At 31.5% G+C, this 24,516-nt stretch overlaps 2 protein-coding genes and 1 non-coding gene across 4 annotated transcripts in view; 1 reads left to right on the top strand and 2 right to left on the bottom strand.

Moving 5' to 3' along the window:
- The window catches only part of LOC144844236 (DNA repair and recombination protein RAD54-like), a 172,400-nt gene extending 158,910 nt beyond the window's left edge, over positions 1–13,490 (top strand). Inside the window, exon 23 of the mRNA XM_078701033.1 lies at positions 13,481–13,490. The gene's annotated coding sequence lies outside the window, so the exon portion shown is untranslated. The remainder of the gene's footprint in view (positions 1–13,480) is intronic.
- LOC144844262 (palmitoyltransferase ZDHHC21-like) lies at positions 1,052–23,790 on the bottom strand. Of its 2 annotated transcripts, none has more exons than XM_078701091.1 (8): positions 23,711–23,790; positions 21,366–21,754; positions 20,712–20,813; positions 20,101–20,212; positions 18,828–18,966; positions 17,784–17,900; positions 5,908–5,960; positions 1,052–3,952 (listed from the first exon to the last, which is right to left on the bottom strand). In XM_078701091.1, exons 2-8 carry the CDS (start codon positions 21,703–21,705, stop codon positions 3,817–3,819), a joined length of 999 nt encoding a protein of 332 aa, XP_078557217.1. In that variant the 5' UTR covers positions 21,706–21,754; positions 23,711–23,790; the 3' UTR covers positions 1,052–3,816. The 2 variants fall into 2 exon arrangements, with proteins under 2 accessions (XP_078557217.1, XP_078557216.1); XM_078701090.1 differs by lacking the exon at positions 23,711–23,790 and adding an exon at positions 23,046–23,143.
- Positions 1,150–1,221, bottom strand: Trnat-ugu (transfer RNA threonine (anticodon UGU)). The gene has a single exon. It is a non-coding gene; the product is annotated as a tRNA-Thr (tRNA).
- Positions 23,791–24,516: the final 726 nt, after the last annotated feature.

The following is a 24,516-nucleotide window of genomic DNA, read 5'->3' as shown; positions in this document are numbered from 1 at the left end:
TTTATATACATAAAAAATATTATCAAGTTTCTTTTATTCATCCATAAGAAAAATTAGTAAAAAGCATAAAAATATCAAGATAACAGAGTGAAATATGGACGAAAAGGGAAGGAGAGAAAAGGCAACTACATGCCTATCGAGCTCTTCTTTCATTTCTTTTAGATGATAAATCAAAAATTAATTAAAATCAAAGTACATAGTATAAATATAACACAAAATGAAATAGTTAAGATATAATTAAAAGTTGATGAGAAATACTAAGTCAGCTAATTCAACATTTATTAGTTTCTATCAATGGTAAAGCTATACAATAAAAAGAGTGGTAATTTATAACGAGACAAATACAAAAATACCATTATGCATCCCCATAAGAATTAAAACTGTCTGCAAACCGATTATTACATTTAGTATACAAATAATGCATACAAGTTGAATGGGCAGAATATTTTCATGAGTAAATTAAACAGTCGGGCTTTCATCTGCCCATTCAATGAATATGAAACAAAAATTATTCAAAAAGGCAGCTTTAGGCCACTGAATAGATGAAACACAAACACAGTTTGCTTTTCGAACATTTAGCAAAACGTTTACAAAAAGCTGATTTTGACACAAAATGGAGGGGTCTGTGCTAGTTGTCTAATATTGATTACAAGACTCATTCATTTTTTCAATTCAATTTGCCTTTATTTAAATATTGTTATTCATAGCCCTTTCAATCTATTAACAATCTTTTATCCATTTCATTATTTAATTTTACTAAGAATAATATGAATTAATAAAGATGGACATAATTAATAAAAACTATTCTTTTCCAGGAAACAAAATGAATACCCTTGCACATGTATGCATAATTATTCATTCCTGCAAGTACTTCAGTACATTTTGGGCATAAAAAATGACTATTATTATCATCGTCAATTTGTGCACGTGAGTAGCAGATCCATGATTTGTTAATAGGGGAGAGCCTACATATAATAATATATGTATATAATATTAATACTGTAGTCTGTCAAAGGTAGATATCAAAAAGTATAAATCATACTGTAAATTATAGAAACAGTGCTCATATTTGGAACATGATCTCATAATCGCGTCGAGCATAGCTCATTGGCGAAAGTTCCATATTTTTTTTTTAGTTGTATGAAAAAATGTCTCTGGCGGGATTCGAACCTGCAACCTCTCGCTTACAGGGCGAGTATCATACCACTAGACCACAGAGCCATATATGGTATTTTCACCGATTTTCACCCACCAGATACATTCTCTCATACAACAAACGCCCGCACAATCAGTGGAGGCTTAACAAGTCAGAATAAATTCCAACTTTATTACGCAACGGTATAATATCAAAAGGTAGTTCATAATTTAGCTGTGAAAGACGGGTACAAGCACCTCTAGCTCTACCTCTGGATTTTTCCCATGTAAGTTTGAGAAAATAGAATAAAAAGGTGTATGTTGCTCATATTTTGCGCATGTATTGATGTGATGAAAATGACACAACATGTCTGCTGTGTACCATGTGACTGTCTTCTGTTTACCATGTGACTTTACAGAGTTGAATGTCATAAACTCTTCTATATAAACTGTACAGACTAAGTACAATCAATTTCATTGTGAATACAGCACTTATTTATTGAATTCAAACTATACTAATATTTAATAAAGTATATTAATAATGTCGGTAATTATTTAATAAGCTAACACAATTACATTGACCTTCTTGTAGAACTAAATAATACTTAAAATTGCTATGGAATGTTCCCTTTATCTTTTCCTTCCAATTATTAATTTTGTTTGCCTAATTAAGTTAAAAAACTATTCATATTTATTATGTTATTATAAAATATCCTTCCTGTGACTTGAGTAATATATTACTAGGGAAGAATACAATTGTATTCTGGTATTACTAACAAACCACATTTCCCTTCTTTACTAATTAGGATAATATAAACTAACTTTTTCCCATCACCATCTTCAGCCTATAGTATCCTCAAATTACCCATATAAAATAATTTAAAAAGCTACAAATCTATGATATGATATATATTTCTAAACATAATATATATATAATTCAGATCTTCATCTTGATCACTATCTTATTTTCCTAAGGCCAAAACTATTTGGTGTTTTAATTTAAATAAGAATATTGTTTTGCTTTGCAAATGTTGACAATAATGTCTTCATTATTAGATGTCAGTGATCTGTAAATTTGTCCAGATTCTGTCCTAAAATAATGGCTATAAGTGCTCACTGGCTAAACCCAGGGCTCCAAGCGTATAGGAGCCCCTGAGCAGGGCCCAGGGAAAAAGGCATTACAAATTTACACTGAATATAAACTAGACTATTAAATATATATTTTTTCAAATTGTACATACATGATTGAAAACAATTTCTGGTTTTGAATACCATTTATGAATTAATTTACAGTTTTATACCATTAACACATACATTAATATTACACAAGATTGGTCCAATATGTACAGACTAAATTTGAAATTGTTTATCATGATATAACTTCAATTCAAGTAAATCATTACTATTAATCTGTAAACATTAATAAGTTAAAAATCATAGTGATGTATGATGTATAAAATAGACATATAAAAACATTCAATAAATAAAATGTTACAATTTTGTACGTTTGTCCAGTATTGTCCAGTATTTACAGATTACATTTGAAAATGTTGTACTGTATATCATGATTTAATTTCAATATAACTAAGTTCAAAATCATTACTATCAATCTGTAAAACAATAAATAAGTATAAAATAAACGCATTAAATGAATAAAATGTTACAATTTTGTGCACTATAGAGGAATATACCCCATATTTTATCAACTCAATTTAAGCTTTATCAGACTCCCTGAGGGAGCTAGTCTGGTGCTTAGCGGTTTTCAGCGTGACAAGACACAGACGCAAGGACAATATTGACAATCATGGTAAAAACCATCATTCTAAGATTGTACAAAATGGGATACACCACATGAGATAGTGAATGTAGTGTTTCACACAGACTTGTCAGTCGTCTACACACTAATAATAGGGACTTTATGAAACACGACGGGAAACCATAGGACGGTGCTCATGAATAATTTATGCATGGAGCTTTAACAAAGTGGGCGGAGCTTAGCGTGAAATTCCATCGTCTTAACTTTTTGAGAATGATAAATTTGCCATTTTCCCGTTTACGGAGAACGACTAAAAATAATGTACATATAACCTTAAATATATAGTTCAAATTACACTTAAACGTGGAATTTTCAAAACTCTAAATAATATTTGAACTTCTAATTTAATTGTTTAATGAAATAACATTTTTATTGGGTTAAAAGCGGCGTTTGAATGTGAGGCCTTAGCTAGGAAGGCTAAGCATACTGTAGGCCTATGCTGTATCATCAGAGCCAAGCGATTCAGAAGGGCACCACGCCACAAGACAGGGGAGGGTTAGTTAGTGGTACATCGTCACTCATAAAGTAGGGTCCTCAAAAGCTTTGACCCAGCTGGACAGTTTACGTTGTTGAGCATCAATGTAAGAGAATGATGTGACTGTATTTGCATTGAAACCAACACAATTTCTATGTATATATGAATAACCAAGACAAGAATCAAGGTGTTTCATCAGTGGGGTAACATGGACAAAGGCCCCTGGTTTACCACTCCTAAGACGTCCTCCAATGCTGGGTAGTTGCATTGAGGCTTCTCATGCTCTGGAGCCCCTTAATCTCTGGAAAGCCCCATAGCGGTTACATGACTTTGGTCAATCATTATTATACATTATTGTATTGAAAAAGTTAAAAGAATGAAAAGTACAGTATCAGACAGTTTGGTGAGGATAAAAGATCATTGGTTTTGCTTGCCTTCGTCTCAATGGGTTCAACCAGCATATCACCCAGCCTGTACCAAACACATCTTTGAAATTTTTGAAAGAAGTCTGTTTTGCAAGAGTTGGCCTACAAAGAAATACACAAAATTGTAAACATCAGCATTAAACATTAACAGAGAGTATGCAAGAATAATATGAAGTTTGAAATTAAATGGTCTTATAAAACCTCAACAATGTTACAATGAACTTTGACATTGATTAATTTTAAAATTGTACAATACTAAATATATTTGCATTGCATTATGCAGGGGTTTCGTTAGTAGCCGGCAACCGGCGCATTCGACCGTCTACTTTGACATTTTCGCCGGCTACTTTCTGTCTAGGCCTACACGGCCTAGCCTAGTAGTAGGCTAGCTCCCGGCGCGAGTACTTTTATTAATCAAGAACAATACGTACGTGTTTGTTGTATTTATTACGTTCTCGCGACGACACGATGATGATGGATTAAAATAGGATTGTAATTAAATATTTAATCACCATGTAATCTGTACACGAAAGGGACCTAAAACTCCCTGACCTATCTATGGAATTTTCCTTTGAAACTTTTCGCACTGTGTGTGTGTAGCATGCGTTTCCGAGGCATTGTTAGAATCCTTCAACCGTGACGACCTACCTGTCAACGTCGAATACACCAACGCGATTCGCTTAAAATGACATCATTTGATGTACTGATATTTCTGTGGTTGAGCCTCTCAGAATTTCACGAAAATTCTTTTAAACATGTAAAAATTAGATATTTTTTATGATATACGATTTATCTATAAACAACTCGAATTATAAACTACCTAATATTTCGAGAAAATAAAACATTTTTAGCACTAAAACTATAGAACTATATTATCTTGGCGTAGGAAAACAAATTTTAATTTGTGAGAGGCTCAACCACGCTGAAGGTATAGTGGGGGAAGTCCCCTCCTGGACCGCATGTAGCCGTTTTGCGTTGAAAATTGTCGTACGGGCTTGTGTGGTTCGTGTCGTTAACTGTATCATATAGTTAATATGATGCATTGGAAATCAAACTTATATGATCTTTTAGATTAATAAGTAAATAATTAGACACCAAAGCCATTTTTTCATAGTATATTTATTCTCAGAGTAATTGATAATCAAAAATTGTTTATTAGGCCTAGTGAAGAAAAATAGCACGTCAAAGAAATCGCGCGCATAGTAACGTATCGTAGTTGAATCGTGGAAAGCAAAATACTGCTCTGGGACGCGTGCCTCTCGGACTCCCTAATAATAGACCTAGCCTAGGCCCTATATTATTATTATTAATAATATATAATATTATTATTGAACTTCCTACGTCATAAAATAAGGAACCACGCATTTTAAATTAATAAAGTACATAACAAATGGGAGTAAAATAATTGCTAAATACGTCGGGCCAAAAAAGTTTCGTGCGTTTATATGTTGTTATTGTTATGCTATTTTTTTGTAATTAGTATTTTTTTAAAAACACAAATATGCAGGGTTTTTTTTCTCAAATATTTAATATACATAAATGCAATAAAAATAAATATATTTATTTCAAATTAAGCATAGATTAATGTACCTGTAAACTAGTTTAAATGACCTATATAGCTCTAGAAAGCCAGAGCCTGGACCCCGACCGGGGGCCCTTGGCGGCCCCTGGCCCCCAGCCAATGGTTGTTCGCTTCGCTCACAAAGTTATTTATTTATGAGTTCAAAATTCTCCTGTTACTTTTTTTTTTCTCCTCCTACTTAAAACCTTAATGCAACCCCTGATTATGTCTATTGAAATTCAGTTGATAAATCTGTTTTGTGGATTTTTTTTTTCATATACTGTTTTGTGAAACTTCTTAATTGTGTGTTTTATATATACTGTGTGTTTTGTATGTAATTGTAACACTCACAAGCATTTGAAAGCACTAGGAAAATTCTGGTTTTTATTCCCAATTTCCTTTTACTGTTTTTCATCTCTCTCATCTTTTCTTTATGTAGACTCTAACCTAAATTAAACCTATAAACAAAATGCAATATAATAAAATAAAGCCATACCTTCTATTAGGTGGTATTTTTGCATAAATTATTGATTCAACAGTTGTGCGACTCTGCAAGAACAAGAAATCTTTAATTTGCATTTGTATTACATTCTTTTATACCACTTTTATTCAATAAAACAAAAGTCAAACATTATGAATACAATAAAATAAAAAAATAAAAAACTAGGACAAATGCTTACCTAAAGTAAGGACTAGCCAAAGCAAAAGGGGCATAGCAAGGCACAAGGAAAATATAAAAATCTATATAAATATAAATAGATTCACTTCAGAACAAAAATTGTCAAAGTCGTCACTCCGGCGAACAAATACATCTATAAGACATTGTTCATAGGTTTACACATTTTCCACAGAAATAGGATGAAAGAGTTGGAGAAGACCACTTTTCAAACCTTCTACACCGGAAAATTTACCTTTGAACATTGGATTGATGTCCTACAAAGATCCTGTACAATGCTCCCAAGTGAGGACCTCCTCAACTTTTGTCCACTAAGCATATTAAAGCTAGGCCCGATGTTGCCACTGATAGAATGGCCCAGATAACCTATTTTAAGGGTGAAGTATTACACTTTGGAAAACTCTTAAATAAGTTAATACTATTATAAACATGCTATCTAATTTATATTACTTATAAAATTATGCTGTAAAAATATATTAGAAGATTTCGAGTTTGTATCTTGACTTGTTCAGGTTCTCACAGCTTTGTCCCGAAATTCACTGTAGGAAATCTATTTTTCATAATTGCTAATTGAATATTACAAAATAAGCTAATGTTTGCAGAATTGTAGTTCTCGGAAATAAATAGTTATTTTTAGTCTAGGTACCGGAGGCTCGACCTGTCAATTTATGTAAATTAATTTTAGTAATTAATTAGCAAACCCTTGCTAGTGGCGTTGCTTATTTGCTAGTTAGATTTTAAAATTAGCAAAGGTTTGCTGGTAGACAAAAAAGTACATTTCTAGCCCTGGTATAGCTTCAAGATTCAAGAATACCAAGCGATTCGCCACAGAGCAGCGCCACCATATAAAATCTTAGTTAATTAAGCCCAATGAAAATGTATTCGGGGTTGCCATGCCAAGGCAAAATCTTCAGAAACAAATTAAATTGAAACAAATAAGAACAAATGAGAAAAATAAACATGTAAGACGACACTTTATCATAAAATTGTAGTAGGAAATCCAAGATCTTCACAGCCTTTCTATTTGCTGCACTAGTCCTATAGATGATAACTATATTTTAAAAACCAAGCGAACGAACCCAAAAGTCACATGTCCCTGCGACTGAACAAACATTATGTTATTGATATTACTATTCAATAATGGAGTTATCCTGGAAATGTTATTAAATAATATGTTCAGTACATTTCATCATAATAAAAATAAATACTGTAATAAAACTTTTATATTACTGATAGGCCTACAGTTGTAACTGCAAAATAAGTCAATGACGTTTGCAAAAAATGGTCTTGAAGACAATAATTAAAAAAATATTTTTTATGTCATGAAATTAATTTTAAAGTTAATTAATTAATTAATATTGTCGATTGAAAATAAAAAAAATAATAGAGGGGTAGCTGACTCATTAGAGTTACAGTGATGTATTTTGCTTAAGCTGCCCCTGCCCAGCAATTTTTCTCCTCTTTTAAAAAATGTATATATATATTTATATTGTATTGATTTTCTGCGGGTTGAATAAATAAACAAAACAAAAGATGTTGATAATGGATTAAGATTATCAGAAAGCTCAGCATACTTTTTCTGGCTGTTTTATTTTATCGTTTTGATCTAGCTTTTTGCTTATTTTATTTGTATCTCCATTGAGATCTAGCCACCGTAACAATGTCATTTTTTTCAGTAATATGCCTTTGGATGTACTGTAGAAGGGATCATGCCAAAATTATTCTACTGCAGTAACTACATTTTTTACTGCAGTAACTTATACTTTTAGTTTGTTTCAATGTAGAAGTTTATAAAGCAGTCACTTCAATAAACAGGTTAAAATTGAATTGCAATTACTGCAGTAATTGCAGGAGAATAATTTTGACAAGGTTCCTGAAAATAAACACCTGGTTAGGAGGTACCTGGATTGGTTAGGAGGTACCTGGGGAAAAACTTGTGCATGATTGTCAATGTTTAGAACATGTGACACAAGTTAAGATAAAACAATAATAAACATGTGTTATGACTCAGTCATCTATCTACCCTTACTTCTTATAATATTAAATATGAAATGTTGAAAAATGATACGACAAAATCATTTAATTGAAAAAGAAAATAATTTTATATTTTACTTTTAAATTGTGATTATACAGGGCCGTACGCACCCCTCCCCCCCCCCCCCCCCCACCAAATTGCAAAAGGTCCACATTTTATAGGGTCTTAAAATAAATCTGTAGTGTATTATACATTATATTATGAAAATGGTCCAAAATATATTAATCCGCACCCACCCAAATAAAATCCTGCGTACGGCCCTGTTATATCAGATATTCTAAACTAATATATGTTTAACCATGACAATTTAATAATATTAACCAGCAAAAATGTGGTTGGAAAGTTAGGCACCGTAAGTCATTGGTGATAAGTAGGGATTTCAGACATCAACTTGGCTGCTATGTTAGATCCAAGATGGATAAGTTTCAAATGTTGTTCAAAACCTTCCCAGTACAATTCCATTCATTTTGATATCCCATGTGTATGAATGCATACAGTAACAAATATTTGTATACTCTCATTAGTAAAGATAAAATGAATGAATGAATTAGTAAAGATCATTATTCTTGTTAATAATAGTGTAATGTTTAAATATAAACTGTAATAATCCTGTTGGTGTAGTACCCACTGCTTACTTGGGCTCGAACCTAATCCCTAAGCCATCATGTATGAACGGCGGGCTAATGATCTGGAGGTTGTGGGGTTGAGTCCCACCCGAGAATTACTTGTACCTGAGAAGTGTTCTCAATGTATTTAGTATAAAGTTGTAATCTAAAGCCTTGTCTACACTATCAAACTGACAAAAAAATGTCACGATGATATCATATCACTAATAAACATATCACTACCATATTTGGGCACATCACACTTTTTTTGTCAAACTAGTTTTTACTAGTCTTAAAAGGATCTGTAAACAAGCAAAAAGTGTCATTTTAATACATTATTTGGTTCAGTTGCCTTTGGTATACTAATATAATTAAACTGTCCAGCACACTACCTTTTGTATTTCATTATATTTACACTATCGTGTGTGCCATGATGAATGGTTCAATGGCCAAAGGCAACAGTAATTTGACAACATAATGAACTACTTAATTTTAACATCCGTTTTCCAACGAACTATGACATTTAAACAGAATAACCCATAGCAGTTTGTAAAAAAAATACACAATTTATCCTTGGAAAACAATATGAATATTAAAACAAGTGGATAGGATGACATAAACTAGTGTTGTATTATATATGGACTTTCTTTTACCTAGAAGACGACATGCTGGGTGTTGATGTGGAACAAACCCCAGCTTATTTTACAGGTAACACAGTTTGTTTACCTTAAGAAATAGGTCATACAAATCCGGTACATAAAAATACAGAAGTACAGAAATTGAAAGAATTTATAAATTTTATAGAATTCATACAAAAACAGCTATCCAGTGTTACGATAAATCATTCAAAATAAATATAAATAATTAATAATTAATCATCTTTAATTATCCTTTTTTCAGTATGATTTTTATTTCATAAACATTTTTGTTCAGCTAATGATTATAGTTTGTGAAAATAAATACAGAGGATCCAAAATACATATTGTACATGCTGGAACTTTTAAATTTAAACTTTTGATTACATCACTAAGATTTACCTTCGAAAACATTTTTATTCATAGTTTGTACCAAAGGAAAGGATTCTTTCTACAAAAACTAAGGTAATTTTATCAAAAACAACTGCAATTCACCATAGAGTTTTTTTTTATTATTTAACTAATGCTCTGTCTACACTAGTATCAAACTAGTTTGACAAAAAAGGTGTAATATGCCCAAATATGATAGTAATATGACATCATCATGTCCATATATGGGCACATCACATAAAGTTTGATAGTGTAGACAGAGCTTTAGAAAACATTCATTAATTTCAATAAAATACATGAATACACGAAAATTGAATATAACTTGAAAAATACAGTATAACATTTTGGCAAATACTCAGAAGAGAAAACTTTCCACCTAACAAGAACTTTCAAAAAAATGTCTTACTATAATATTTTTTTAATTTAGTTATTAAACATTTTGATACTCCTCCCTATCACATCTTACTTGGTAGTTTCTAGGGAGCAATTGACATTGGAAGGAATGCCATGAGTCGCTAATCACATGGGCAACACGCCAGAAAAAAGAACGTGACGATGGCAATCTTTAGGCCTACAATAATCTTGTTAATATTCAAATTAAAAGCTTACAACTTTTGTTTTGGGCTTTCCTTGTGAAATTTCTATTTTTATCCTTGTATCGAAAAAATTACAATGAATAAGGGAATAAATTGTAAACCAAAATGTACACTGTACACTACACTATTTTAGTCTAAAAAGTGCCTGAATGTAGTAGAACTTTAAAGATTGTTAGTTTCAATATTGGTACAAACTCTGACTATATTTTCTAAAATTGAACAATAAGTTGAACCCAAGGATAGTCTAGATAAATTAGCGAGTGTTGTGATGACTTTAGATTCATGTTTACGAACAATTACTTAATTAACCAATGTTGAATTTATGTACAAAATTTTTAAAAATAATTTTTCCAAATATTTTAAAATAAAGCAATACATTACACTGATTCTAATCTGCTTTACACTGATTCTAATCTAATATACATTAATTATAATCTATTTTACACTGATTCTAATCTACTTTCCCTTACTTCTAATATGCTTTACCCTGACTTTAATCTAATTTACACTGATTCTAATCTACTGTACTTTGCACTAATTCTAATCTACTTTACACTGATTCTAATCTACTTTACACTGATTCTAATTTATTTTACACTGATTATACTTTTCAATACATTGTTTTACTAAGTTAGTGAATATGATTGAAACAAATCATAAGTTTTATTTAGGTTAATACGATTTATTGAACTGATTTTTGGAAATTACCATGATGAAATAAACATTTAAAAAAATGTTTATATATATTAATACACCTGTCACTTAAATATTGTTATAGTAAGTCTGTCAGTGCCTAATATCAACAATTATAGTAATCTTGAAATATATTGTAATCTAGGTCTGGCCTTAATTGGACCCACAGGCGCTCACTCTCATGCAAAGTTTCTACATTAAGGAAGTTTAATATTCATTAGTTATCCGCTTGGTATACCAAGCGGATAACTCCTTGTAATTGTATGAGATCAATATTTTTTTTCTGTATTATTCTTCTTTCCTTCCTTCCTTTTTGTGAGTCGTGTTCCTCTAAAATGTGTAAACATAACATTTCATAACTTTGACAACATATGGGCATTTACGTGAAGTTGTGCACCTCCTATTTTTGAATGACGTCATAGTTGCGCAACGTGACTTACGCGCAATTTTATGAATTTCAATGATTGATCATAGATTAAAAACCAAAAGTCATTTAGTATTGACACTTTGACAAAATTTAAGTCATATCAGGGGCAAACTTTCTACGGATTAAAAATGGCATGTTTGACAAGAAGTTACGCGCGCACGCGCATTTAAAATTTCAAAATGCGCAAAATTAATTTCTAATCAACTTTTTACGCGTTTCTTGTCATTTTGAGCATGTCAAAAATTCCCACGGGCGCGCAATTTTTTACGCGCGCGGTGCGCACATAGCGTTAAAAACATATTTTTTTCTCTTGAATTATATTTTTCAAGCCTTTCCCAGTGATTTTGAAAACAATTTAGACCTTTTCCAGTTTAAATAACGCCATACGAACACGTTGAATTAGACAATTCGTGCGCGTTTTTTATGAAAAAGCTTAAAAAATCGTCAAAATTATGTCTTTTTTTAAACAGTCATAGTTTCTAAAGTAAACCGTTAACCGTTTATTTTTATTACAAAATCTAGAAGTTGATGAGTTGTAGATATCGGATCATGCATCAATAAGGCTAAAAAAACATTGTGACGTCATCGTATGGCCACACGAATGTAAAATATAGGATTTTTGTCTCTTTCGTTATTGCTCATCACATTCAATGGAGCGCATCGCGCTTATCTGTATTCCTTTTTCTCCTACATTTATATATTGTGTAGGTCAATCAACTTTCTTTAGCATGAGATAAAAATATTTTAATTTTTATGACGTCATCATGCCTAAAAATTTTAATTACGTGGGTCATTAATTTCATCTTTACAGTAAATTTTAATCTGTAATAGCTCGTAAGAATAAAATGTGATAATCACGATTAAAACGTTTTCTGGAAGCTATTGGATTGTAGATACGAATTCATGTAAACATTTTGCCAATCGGATGTTGTGACGTCATCATATGGCCAGTTGAATAAAAAAAGTCGTATTTTCATATTTTGCGTAATAGTTCATCACATTTAAAAGGGTGCGCATCTATATTTTACGTATTCAAATTTCTTCTACACGTTAATATGTTGTTCCTGAGATAATTTCCTTCTGAAATTGCTATCTAAGTGTTTCATTTTGATACCGTCGCCATGTTAAAAATTAGAATAAATGGCGGGTCCCGTAATTTCACCTATTCTACACTGTATGTAATATGTATACAGCTTATACTGTTTGCATGTATATACTATATGACACAAAATTCAGCACTAACAGCATGTCATATTCTTCAGTTCTTGTCATAATGCCATAATCTTTATCTGTGTGCAATATTCCAACGTATGACGTGCACGTGGCGTTTGTCGTGGTGCGGATAACTAACTCGTCAAAGTGACGAGTTTCATGTCTAGTTTAATTTATAAATTCTATTTCATGTAATCAAATTAACTATTGTGACCTAAATAAAGTACCTATGGGCTAAATGAACAAAGTTGTATTGAGATAAAAGAAATACAGTATTATGCAATAACAGAATGTGATTTGTTTTGAAATTTGGATAACATTAAGTTAATGCAAATTGTGTACTAGAAGGCTTACAGTTTATCATTGTTTTTATTAACCAACATCTTCAAGTCCCACCTGAAGAAAGTGTTTCCTTTTGCTCATGCCGTTCTTATTTGGCCAAAAAGTACAAAGTGCTTAATAGATTGAAGTGTGGAAAGTAAGGGGTTCTACAGCAAAATCTTTCTTACTATATAATACCTATTCTACAAAAAAGATAAATACAATTTTACTTTAAAGGAAACTGCAATTAAGACACTTAAATTGAAGAGAAATTTGTAACTTATAATAAAATATGACCTTGAAAATTTAAAAACAAAATTGAACTTTACCTTGTTTCATCTAGTTTTAACTAGTACTTAAACGTCATCATGTATCTGTCAGGAATCGTCGTCGCAAAAAGAACAAGTTTGAACAGTGAATTCTGTTGTTAAAATATTTGATGGGATAGTGAGTGCTTAAATTTGCATATTGTAAAAAACTAAATAGGAGTTCTCATCATTGAAAGTTTAAGCTACTAAATAGGATAAATTTTAAAAATTATAAATTTCTGATATATACTCACACAAAACTGGAAAGGAGATCAATTAGTGGTCTTATGCTTATAAAAATTAAGCTGCTAAATAAGATATTTAAAATCATTCTCAAATGTTAATAATATTAGAAAACAATACATAAACACAAAGAATTCATAAATGCAAATTAATTTATAAATGCGGAAAATATCAGATTGACAATCTATGTTAGACCAGAATTGTCTTGCTTTTCAAACCTATACTGTTGCTGGCAGGGGAGGATTGAGAGGGTTGGCTGGGGTCTGGGGCATGCTAGGGTATTACAAAATCCTGGATCCACCCCTGTGAGGTAAGAAACTTCTTTCTTTCAACAGGACAGTTTAGGGTTTATATCTTTCTGTTCCAATTTAAATATAATAGCAATATATTTATCAGTTTCTAGCATTTTACAAAGTACATCAAATCTATCATTAAACCTGTACATGTTGTCAACATAAAACGCTTTTTATCAACAACTTTGCTGCGATGAAGGACATTGTCAAGGTCAAATTATTCCACATCAAGGTCACCGACAGATTTTAAAATTATATTATATAAATTTCTATCTACATATAAACTATTTTATTAACAATTTTGTATGTTGTCAATCAATGAGCTAACAAGAAATAAGAAGTCACTTTTATTGAAAGATATCATAATAATTTGACTTATTTAGGCAGGGTATCTAAAAATACAGATAGTTGTAAACTGAAAACGTAATATAATGAAGATCTTGAAAGTCAGTTGCTTCCGACGTAAGTATTATGTAAATTTAGAACAACAGTTTTAGAAACTTTCAACTTTAAAATCTATAGAGAAAAGGCTAATTCTTATAAGAATATAAATAGATAAAGACTTTTCTTTCTTTTCTATGTACATCCAAAAACGAGAAACTTGCCAATTACACAATGGATACACTAACAAATTAACTCAATGCTGTTGTTTCAAAATCTCCACATCATATTGGTTTAATTCTGTTATTCTAACATAGCCTAAACAGAGAAGTCAGAAGATGCACCGGCACAAATGATGCGTGTATTGGCCTCATGGTTGAGGTTGAGGGTGGGGGAAAAGGGGTTTCGGAGGTAGAATACGATGGGTTCAACAGCATAGCTATTAAAATATTAATATTAAAATATTTAGATGGCTAAATGTACTATAATATAATACAGGCCTTGTCTTTTGAAAATAATAGGTGTGCTACAAATTGCACTCCTTAATACATTCAGGGGTGCTGTAGGTGTGCTGTTTGTATGTTTGTGTGTAGAAATTTATCAAGGCCTGATAATATATATTCATTTTCTAAATTTATGTTCCATAAACAATACAATAATTTATCTAAATACATGATAACTATACTCCATAAATGTAATTAATTTGTATAGTATAATAATAATAATAGTATGTACCACTCCAAGTTTTTGAAAAAAAAAAAAATTGAGGTAGAATGGACGGAAATCCCATAATATAAAAAGGAAAGCACAAAATTCAGATTTAGTTTTTCCTTTCACTTTTATAAATTTAGAACTTAGAAAATCCATATTTTATAAAAGGTAATACTGTACATCATTATTTTGATGTGCTGGATTATGGTAGTGATATGCCCAAATATGGTAGTGATATGCCCAAATATGGTAGTGATATGCCCAAATATGGTAGTGATATGCCCAAATATGGTAGTGATATGACATCATCATGTCCACATTGTTTTGTCACATAAATTTCAGATTAAATTTAACTGTCTATTTTATTTTTTTTTAAATTGAAATCATTATTTTGTTTATCTTTATTTAAAATTTAACTAAAAAACTTTACTTAAGTTAATCAATAATTTAAACATATTATATAGAAAAAAAATATATTGTCACGCAATATTAGAATAATGTTGGTAATTTGCAACAATGAAATTATATGATTAATTTGCTGATGAATTATAGTTAATTTATGCGGCCTAGTTCTCCAGGTTCTAGTTCAATAAACAAACGATGAGCAAGCGCATCCTGTATTCGTGGAATTAGAGCTGATAGCTCGTTAAGATGTAGAGCTAACGATCAACGAAATATAACCGACCTTACAATTAGCAAAACATTAATACACCTGTAACAGAAACAGATTTTCATAAACAAATTAACCTCATTTTATATAATCTAGAATTTAGAGCTACAGAAGGAAATGATGACATTGCATTATGATCAGTAAATCAGTCATGAGGTGTATTCATTTGTCCGCTTAACTTACTTATTTTAAATAATGTTCAGTCAATGGTTTAGTACTTATATGGATACTCATGGAGTCTGGTTCAAGTCCTCTGACTATCTCTATTGCCACTTTCCACTGTTGGAATGACATTAATCTAAGTTTGATATTAGATCATGAGATTTGAATGTTTCTACAACCATGCAAAAATGTAATACAGACGTTGCAACGAAAAACTGACAAAATAAAAATGACAATGCTATGGGTATCAATGGAGATACAAATAAAATAAGCAAAACGCTAAATCAAAACGATAAAGTAAAACAGCCAGAAAAATGATTAGAGCTATCGGGCAACACTAGCCCTTCATCAGTGCAAGTGAGAGTACTTGGACAAAATTGAGAATCAATATTATATATATATTTAAAAAATAAACATGATGATATATAATTTGAAATACAGTTGAAATGTAGAAAATGAGTTTCAAATAGTTTAAACCTACATCTATTAGAAGTAAACCAAGTAGGCCATGCTATAATCTGGTTTTTATCATTAGTCGAAATATCCACTAATCTCAACTGAATATTAAAATATACAGAAAAAAAAAAATAATTGATTATAGAGGGCAGTATACATATACACATTCTGTAGTATTATAAAACAGCTATGTTAGCATTTAGTTACAGACCTGGTATTGAATTGCAGTAGATCTTCTTGTATGGGTCAGTGTTTAAACCATTTAACTAGATTACTTTAACAATAGGTCTGCGAGGAATTCATCATACAGATAAACTGACACAACTAATATGTTTGTATTCCAATTCTCATCTAGTACTCTTGTATCAGTCATGGAGGAATTTTATACCTCCATGCTTTTAGTAGTGAGTAAATTCTCAAATAACATGGCATTTTAAAAATACAATTCCATTTGATGTTTTTGAAGGATAAATGTACAAAATGGCTTATTATAAGAGTCTTTATTTAAGACGATATAAAATTGTATAAGCCATAATATCAAGGGCATATGAAAATTGTATATAAAAGGAAATTACTAAAGTTAAAGACAATGACATTGAACATAATACAAGATTAATGTCAAAATCAATGTTCTCGTCAAGGACATGTTAAAAGCGAAGAAAAAAAGAAGATAATTTGGAGAACTGATAGAGTTGTGTATGCAGCGTACACATTTTGGTATCTGAACAAAGATTATCGTTACACAACTGTACTGTATGGTAAGCCTCACACAGTAGAGTTCATATGCAAGTAGTAGAGGGCAGCTTATAAACCACATTTTTACACGTTGTTCTTGTTGCATCAGTGATTTTGATTTATTTTTGATTTTTTTTTTTTTATTGATTTTGATGCAAGCCAAGATTCAGGAAATTGTATTGGTCCACTTTGAAATGGAAATTAATTTTGCTTGGCATAATTAAGACAATAAAACAACAAAGAAAAATACATCAAATTGCAAAAGGCAATGTTTTGTAAAAAAGGCCTATTTATAGGCCTATGTTAAAATTCTGTTAAAAAACTGTTTAAAATGCAGATTGCAAAAACACCATAGGCCCTGTAAAATACTGTTAACATGATTAAAAATTCAAAACAAAAATTACAGCAATTATCGTTGAACGTTAGAATTGTACATTAATGCTATTTATAAAACAGGACTTTCTAGTTGTAAATAGAACACCTTTTGGGGGTCGTAGTCTAATGTCAGACACGAACACAATCATTGAAAACGAATGTTCCATTGTAAATATATTATTATACTGTTATGAAATAAATGTGACACATCAAGAAATACGTAAAATGGCTTTATTAAATTACCCAAGCAAATGGTATATTAAGCTGGATGAAAACAGCAAAAAATCCATCATTGGCAGCTTGAATCTAGGTCACATCATGTGCACTATATAACTTTACAATTAAACAAAATAAATAATCAATCAATCAAAACGGTAAAGATTAAAGTTAAAGCTATTATATTATGCTGGTAAAGTAAAGTTAAATTATGAAAATACTGTCAACTTACGGTAGCTATGTTAATAACCTGTGTATACACTTGTCCAACGCAAATAATGGTCAGTAGAATTGCTAGAACAAAGACTATGTACATAAACCAACGACTGTTGTGGTGGATGAATAATGACTGAAAAATAAATTGTAATTAACTAATAATGAAGCTGTTTAATTTAAGATTAATTTAATTTTTAATTTATTTCCACAATATAATAACATACAGGATAATAAATACAATGAAGTAATCATGTGGGGGAGGGTCATATATTGTCAGAAAGACTTTAAGTTTGACCCATCCCAAGATATATAACATTAAATATGAATATATAAATGTACATTCCAATTTCTATAAAATGTTGTTATAAATAAACTTGCACAAACTAGGAAACTATAAACAACTTGTTTTTGCTTTTTCAAAAAAAATATTAAATTTTAACTTTTCAGTGCTTAAACAACATTTAAAAGCAGTAAAACAGGCAAAAAACAATGTTCCTCTTGAGACTGAAGTCACATGACATCAGAAACATAAGCTAGTTATATTTGATAGCATGATAAACACCTAAATCGAATTACTAAAATGATTTTTAGATACATAAGCCTCTGTGATAGATTGTATACAGTAGATAACATAGAGACTTTACACAGGAAAGATGGATTGAAAAAAGCAAAGGAATAGGCCTACATAGTGCAGACAAGGGCTTAGACTGTTTGACTCTGACCAAAGAGCACAATTATTGAAATTTAATTTGATTTGTGGCAAATTGTAAAAATATTTGATATGGCACATAAAAAGACAATATTATATTGTTCCCTATTGTGCTCTGATTGTTTTCCATTAAAGTATATACTGTATGTGAAATCAACATTTATTTACCATATTTATTCAAATAAAGGGGAGGGGGAGTTTTTTTCAAAATGATGTTCTATGGGGGGGTGTTTATTCAAGGGAGGTGTAAGCGGGCGTGTATTTGAATAAATACAATATTTCAAATCAAGTAAAACACATAAACAAACATCACTATTTACATTTCTATAATTGTAAGTATGAATTACCTACCTTATCACATGACACACAAGGTGGAAAATAGTAGAAATGTAAGATTTGAAGTGTAAATGTGTAAATACTAAGCAACGCTGCATAAAAGACCAACAACAAAAACAACCAGTGATTATCTTCACCAACACAATTATTTATCCTACGAAAAAATGAATGAGTAATAAATAGATCGTAATACATATTTGTTAAAGTTACATATTTTATATCAAACATCAAGCAATTTGATTACCTTTAATGTAAAACTGTAATGAAATGAAATCATGTTTCAGATGTGTATACTTTATATCATTTTCATGTTGTCTACTTTATTTGCATTTCAAGGAGTTTTAATAATTCATTATTAAATAATAAAGACAAGATACTGTATGTCATTTTTGTTGTTACTAAATTAATCAGAAACCTAAAACTTTTGTGAAAAAAAAATGTGATGTGCCCATATATGGACATGATGATGTCATATCACTATCATACTTGGACATATCACTACCATATTTGGGCACATCACACTTTTTTTTGTCAAAATAGTTTGATAGTGTCTAAACACAGCGTAATGACAACTATCGCAAAGTTGAATTTGAGTTAAGATGAATAAATCACCTTAAATTTATGTAAGCTATTATTTACAGAAAGAGCAATAATCGGCATGTGATGATGACTGTAACATAACACAATGCGATTAATATGCACATATATAATATGTCATGTGCTTCTTAATTATCACTAAACAAATAATAACACAATTAAACTTTGTAAGTCTATCAATTCTAAACACATCTTGTTTAAATGAGTCATCGTTACAAGTCAAAACATGTATTAATTATTGTTACATAATCAAATAAAAAATTGACCATGATAGTTATTCATTTCAAGAGGGCAGCAAATACAAATTGTTTAATATAACAATACTATACTTAAGTATATATTTTTATGTTGCTTTTGTTTTGTTTCCTGTCTGTATTTTGCTCAATTGTTATTGTTTTATTTTGGTTGCACCACTAACGACAGTGTGTATCACTGATAAAAAAGTGATGACCAATAAATAAATAAATAAATAAATAAATAGTAACAGTATTTTAAGTACAGTTGACTCCGCGTAAGTGAAATCTAATGGGACTGGCATAAAAAGTTTGAGCAAATTTAGACTCACAAATTTGTAAGCCTAGGCCTACCTCACAATCACGGCCCACATGCTGAGCCTTGGCTTGAGTTTGCTTAGGTCCTACTAAATGCTAAGCCTAAATTTTAACGGTAATATGTACTGTACTGTTCTTACCACGGACAGTGATGATCCATCTTACGAATACAACGCATACATCGACTACAGTGGTGAGATTTGATTGGTCGTTGAACCATACATTTTTGACAAAGAGACCAATCCTTTGCACCTAAATAGACCAGAACAACATGATGGATTATAACTACAATAATTAACATAGCATAGGATCATCTCAAATAATGACATTTTAATTCTGCTTCTTTCTACGGCCAACAATACAATAGTATACAAATGAATATTTATGAGATGAATGGGGAAAATATTTCCTTTGAATAGAACAGAAATTTTATCCTCATTCAACGAATACAAAATATTTGTATATTTGTTTTATGACTATTATATTATCCAAAATTTTATTCAATCAACCACTTTTTTAATTGAATGACCTGTAACAGTAAAGGCCTTACAGAAATCTGGCAATGATCTTGGCTGTAGAAGCAGAGCAGTAACAGAGGGTGCACTTTACGGGTGAGTTTAACATTGCGCAATATTCAGGCCTTGCAACAAATGAAATTGTATCTTGAAATGGGAGAAAAGGTATGTTAATTGCATAACCAACAAATACATGACAATTGATGTTTAAAACTAGAGAGAGTTTGAATACTTACCGTGAGGGGGCGTTGGTCCTCCTTCAAAATCCACTCGACCAGGATCAGCTGTAGTTGCTCGGAACAACGACACAAAAGTGAAAATGGAGAAAAAATAATAAACTGTGGAAAAAAATAGAAAAATGAATGGTTAACAAAATAGATGATTGAAATATATTGTTAAGATTTCTTTTCTGGGTAGAATAACTTAAAATAAACTTTTCAGATTGGGTGTAATTCTTTATTATCGATCGTCTCCCGAGGTGTTGATCCCGGTAGACACTACATAGTTGGGTGGGTCCATAGAGGGCGCCTAATCCGAAATTCCTCAGTTTTAAGTTAAGCTTGAGGATGATAATTAACTTATACCCATCCAGGATTGTGATGTTATAACTTTCAAGCTATTAAAAGTTAAATTATAAGGCTCTGTCTACACTATCGAACTAGTTTGACAAAAAGTGTGATGTGCTCAAATATGGTAGTGATATTCCCAAATATGGTATTGATATGACATCATCATGTCCATATATGGTCACATCACATTTTTTTGTAAAAAAAGTTTGATAATGTAGACAGAGCTTAAAACATTATTCAAACTTTACTGGTTTACATTTCAACTATATCTCAATACTAATCGAAATCAGAGGAAAATGTTTTCACTAAATACAAACTTACCTATTACAGTGTAGATATTAATATTTCCATCATTATATTGAGGATGAAGTACTATATATGGAACAAATATGGAATTGTACAACCAACTAAAAAAAATAAAGCCTAATGGTAAATAGCCTCCCGAGTCCAGCAAAAATGTCAAACCAAACGGTAGTCGTTTAATACGAGGTGATGTTCTTATATACGCAGTTTCTTTTTGTCGGTCTACGTCTTTCGACACTCCCACCACCATTGTGCGAACGTTATTAAATGGAAGTCCGTAATCAGCCTCTTCTTCGTGTAAGCTTCCGAAACCACCGTTGTGTTCATTTTGACGTGGGTAACCATGGTAATGAGCCATTGAAAATGTTTTTATTTAGATCACTTGTAAACTGTAAGCATCTGAACATCTGAAAATGAAATATATAGTTTTTTATTAAAAGTTTATTATAAATGCTTTATACATAAGTTTGTTTCTACGGTATGTAGAAATAAGTGTAAAATTTGTCCACAAATATTATTAACAATCATCCTAGCTAGTTAGTAACAGTGTGTCATACTATAAATCTTCGCCCAGTAGGCCCTTATATCACTCGGTAGGGTTTTATGATAAAATGTATAATATATAAAAAGTACATGTTAACATGATATTTAATGTTATTGTGATATTACCATTTATGTTTTATAAATTGTATATGTACAAAACTGTCAAAATATTGATTGTTTATTCCAAAACTGAAGACTGCCCTCTGTGATAAGTGATGTTTTGTTGTTGATACAATATTTCAACTGATTTTGACTTTTTAATTTTAACTTAAAAATATAAGTTAAATACCATGCGATACCGGGCCCCTACCTGGCGTAGATTAGTATGACCGGTAACAGTACATTCAATTATTTTATTTCAAATTTTCTAATTTGGTTTTAAACTTTGTTTTACACTTGTCAATTGTATGACCCACCATATGACCCCAGGAGAGGTGGGTCATTTGTCCGATGTGCGTCATACCCACCCATTTTGAAGCATTCGACCATGTTGTTCATGATATGGTTGCTTTACGTGGTTACCCTAACGCCATTGTTCATTGATATGACGTACCAACCATTTAGGTTTTAGATGCATTATTTGTAAATGACACATCCATGACACACCTCTCCCAGGGGTTGTATAGTGGGCCATACAATTGACATGTGCATTAATACTAGTTTAGTAATTAATTAATACTAATTAGTATATGTTTAGATAGTAGGCCTAGGTCTAGTATTTGTACTCTTTTTTTCATCATTATTAAAAGTCAAGAGGCACACTGTACTTTTGCACCTAAATCTGGGCATAATATTAGTAAGACTTCACCGCGCAGCAAGTGAATGTTTTTAAATAAAATAAATTCGAGAGTAGGTGCAAAAGTGCAGTAGCACCAGATTAAGATACGCTAGGCTACATGAGCTTTCCAAGCATGTTATGTTTCTGGTCCTTCTCACCAGGTCTTTCCCTTCACAACTGAAATATTGGAATAAGAGTGTGAGTGTTCGCTGCGCCACACCTCCTAGCTAGGCCTAGGCCTAGCCTAGCCTGGGCTAGCTAGGCCTAGCTAACTAGCCTAAGCGCTTATTGATAGTCAGTATCTATCAAAAAATTACAAATTTGGAATGTTAAAATTGCAAAAACACTCAACGTAATAAAATGTAATGTTTTTTTACCTAAAAACCGTTATTAATACAAGTAAATACATATAAATAGTCATCGAAAGTTATAAGAGGTATATTCAGAGCGTCATTCTGACGACTGGAGCATTTTCTACTTCTCTACGGAGCGCCATTTATGCCTTTATTAACTTCAATAATAGAAATAGTACTACGGTAACTGCTCAAGTGGACCCAATTTAGCACCAGAGTAGCACAGTGATATAAAATAGAAATAAGTCACTACTTTTAATATCTTTTCGTATGTTAAACTGTGCTCCAGTGGACCCAATTCAGTTTCAATATATTTTCGTATGTTAATACAGTGTGCTCCAGTGGATCCAATTTGGCGTCAGTGGTGGAGCACAGCGAAAAATAGTCACATACAAAAACATCGAGAAAAATTACTTCTGGAAATACTTTAAAAATATTTCAAACTTGCTATTATGTTAAATAACGGTTACTCCATCCGTAATGCAAAAGAAAAAAATAGTTTCAAGCCATATCAGTGATTTTAATAACTTACGTTTGTCTAAGATAAATACTTATTTAGTATCCCCGGAAAGTGCACATTCATTGAAATATGAAATTAAATATTAAGTCGCCAGTACTAGCCATGGTTGGGGTGGGGCAGAGCTAATAATAAAAATATATACTTATTACTTATTACTATACATAATCACCTATAATAATTATGATAATGTTAAAATTTCAACTATCCAGATGCGACTTCAAAATTGTAGGTGGGGTTTTCTACTTTAAAACTCGACTTCGTATATGCTTAAGGCCTAGCCCGGCGGCGAAAGTCTAAGCTTCGAAATTGGTCAAGAAATCGGCATCTTTGCAAATGTTCTATATTTTATCTTATTTCACTCTCCATTAACCTCATACAAAAACCATCGGAGACAAATTTGTTTAAAACTTATTTATTCTGGGACGGTGCCGCCATACACACCAACTACCATAAACGTTTATTCATAACATATTACAATACAATATCTTGCATGAATCGGACATATTCGCAAACAAAATCAAAATTTAACAGTGAGGCGTGTTGACCGCGAATGACTAACAATGCCATCTTTCCCACTACACCTGACCATTGCATAACAACGCACGGCATACCAAACCGTTTCGTACACCTGCGATGAAAATAATACAGTAAATTCAATTTATTTTACAATTGAGGGCGACAAACATAAAATTTACGAGATCGAATACAGGTTGAAAAAAAAATTAAATAAAAAAAAAGATGTCAAATGTGCTCTCCCTGCCTCAGCACTAAGGCCCTGCCACAGCCTTTTGGGGTCGTTTCCAGCACATCACCAGATGCATTGATGTTGTCGCCTCATGATGTGTGGTGGAAAGGGGGACGTATAATTCTGTGAACCCCAAACACAGTGGCCGCATGCCTTTAACTCTATTCCACCGACCAGCGTGGGAATCGAACCCACGACATACGTGTTGTAAACACGACGCTCAGACGACT

The sequence above is a fragment of the Antedon bifida genome, chromosome 6 (genome assembly GCF_963402885.1).
Source record: "Antedon bifida chromosome 6, ecAntBifi1.1, whole genome shotgun sequence".
NCBI lineage: Eukaryota > Metazoa > Echinodermata > Crinoidea > Comatulida > Antedonidae > Antedon > Antedon bifida.
The sequence above is the reverse complement of the archived record's forward strand: the minus strand, read 5'-3'. Positions and strand labels throughout refer to the sequence as shown.

Bases quoted from the DNA above. Each gene is read 5' to 3' on its own strand.
- LOC144844262 (XM_078701091.1), bottom strand. From the start codon at position 21,705: ATGGCTCATTACCATGGTTACCCACGTCAAAATGAACACAACGGTGGT. The intron at 18,967-20,100 runs GTAAGAACAGTA...ATTTTTTCGTAG, and splicing joins ATGGATCATCACTGTCCGTG to GATAAATAATTGTGTTGGTG. The intron at 17,901-18,827 runs GTAGGTAATTCA...TTTATTTTTCAG, and splicing joins CTTGTGTGTCATGTGATAAG to TCATTATTCATCCACCACAA.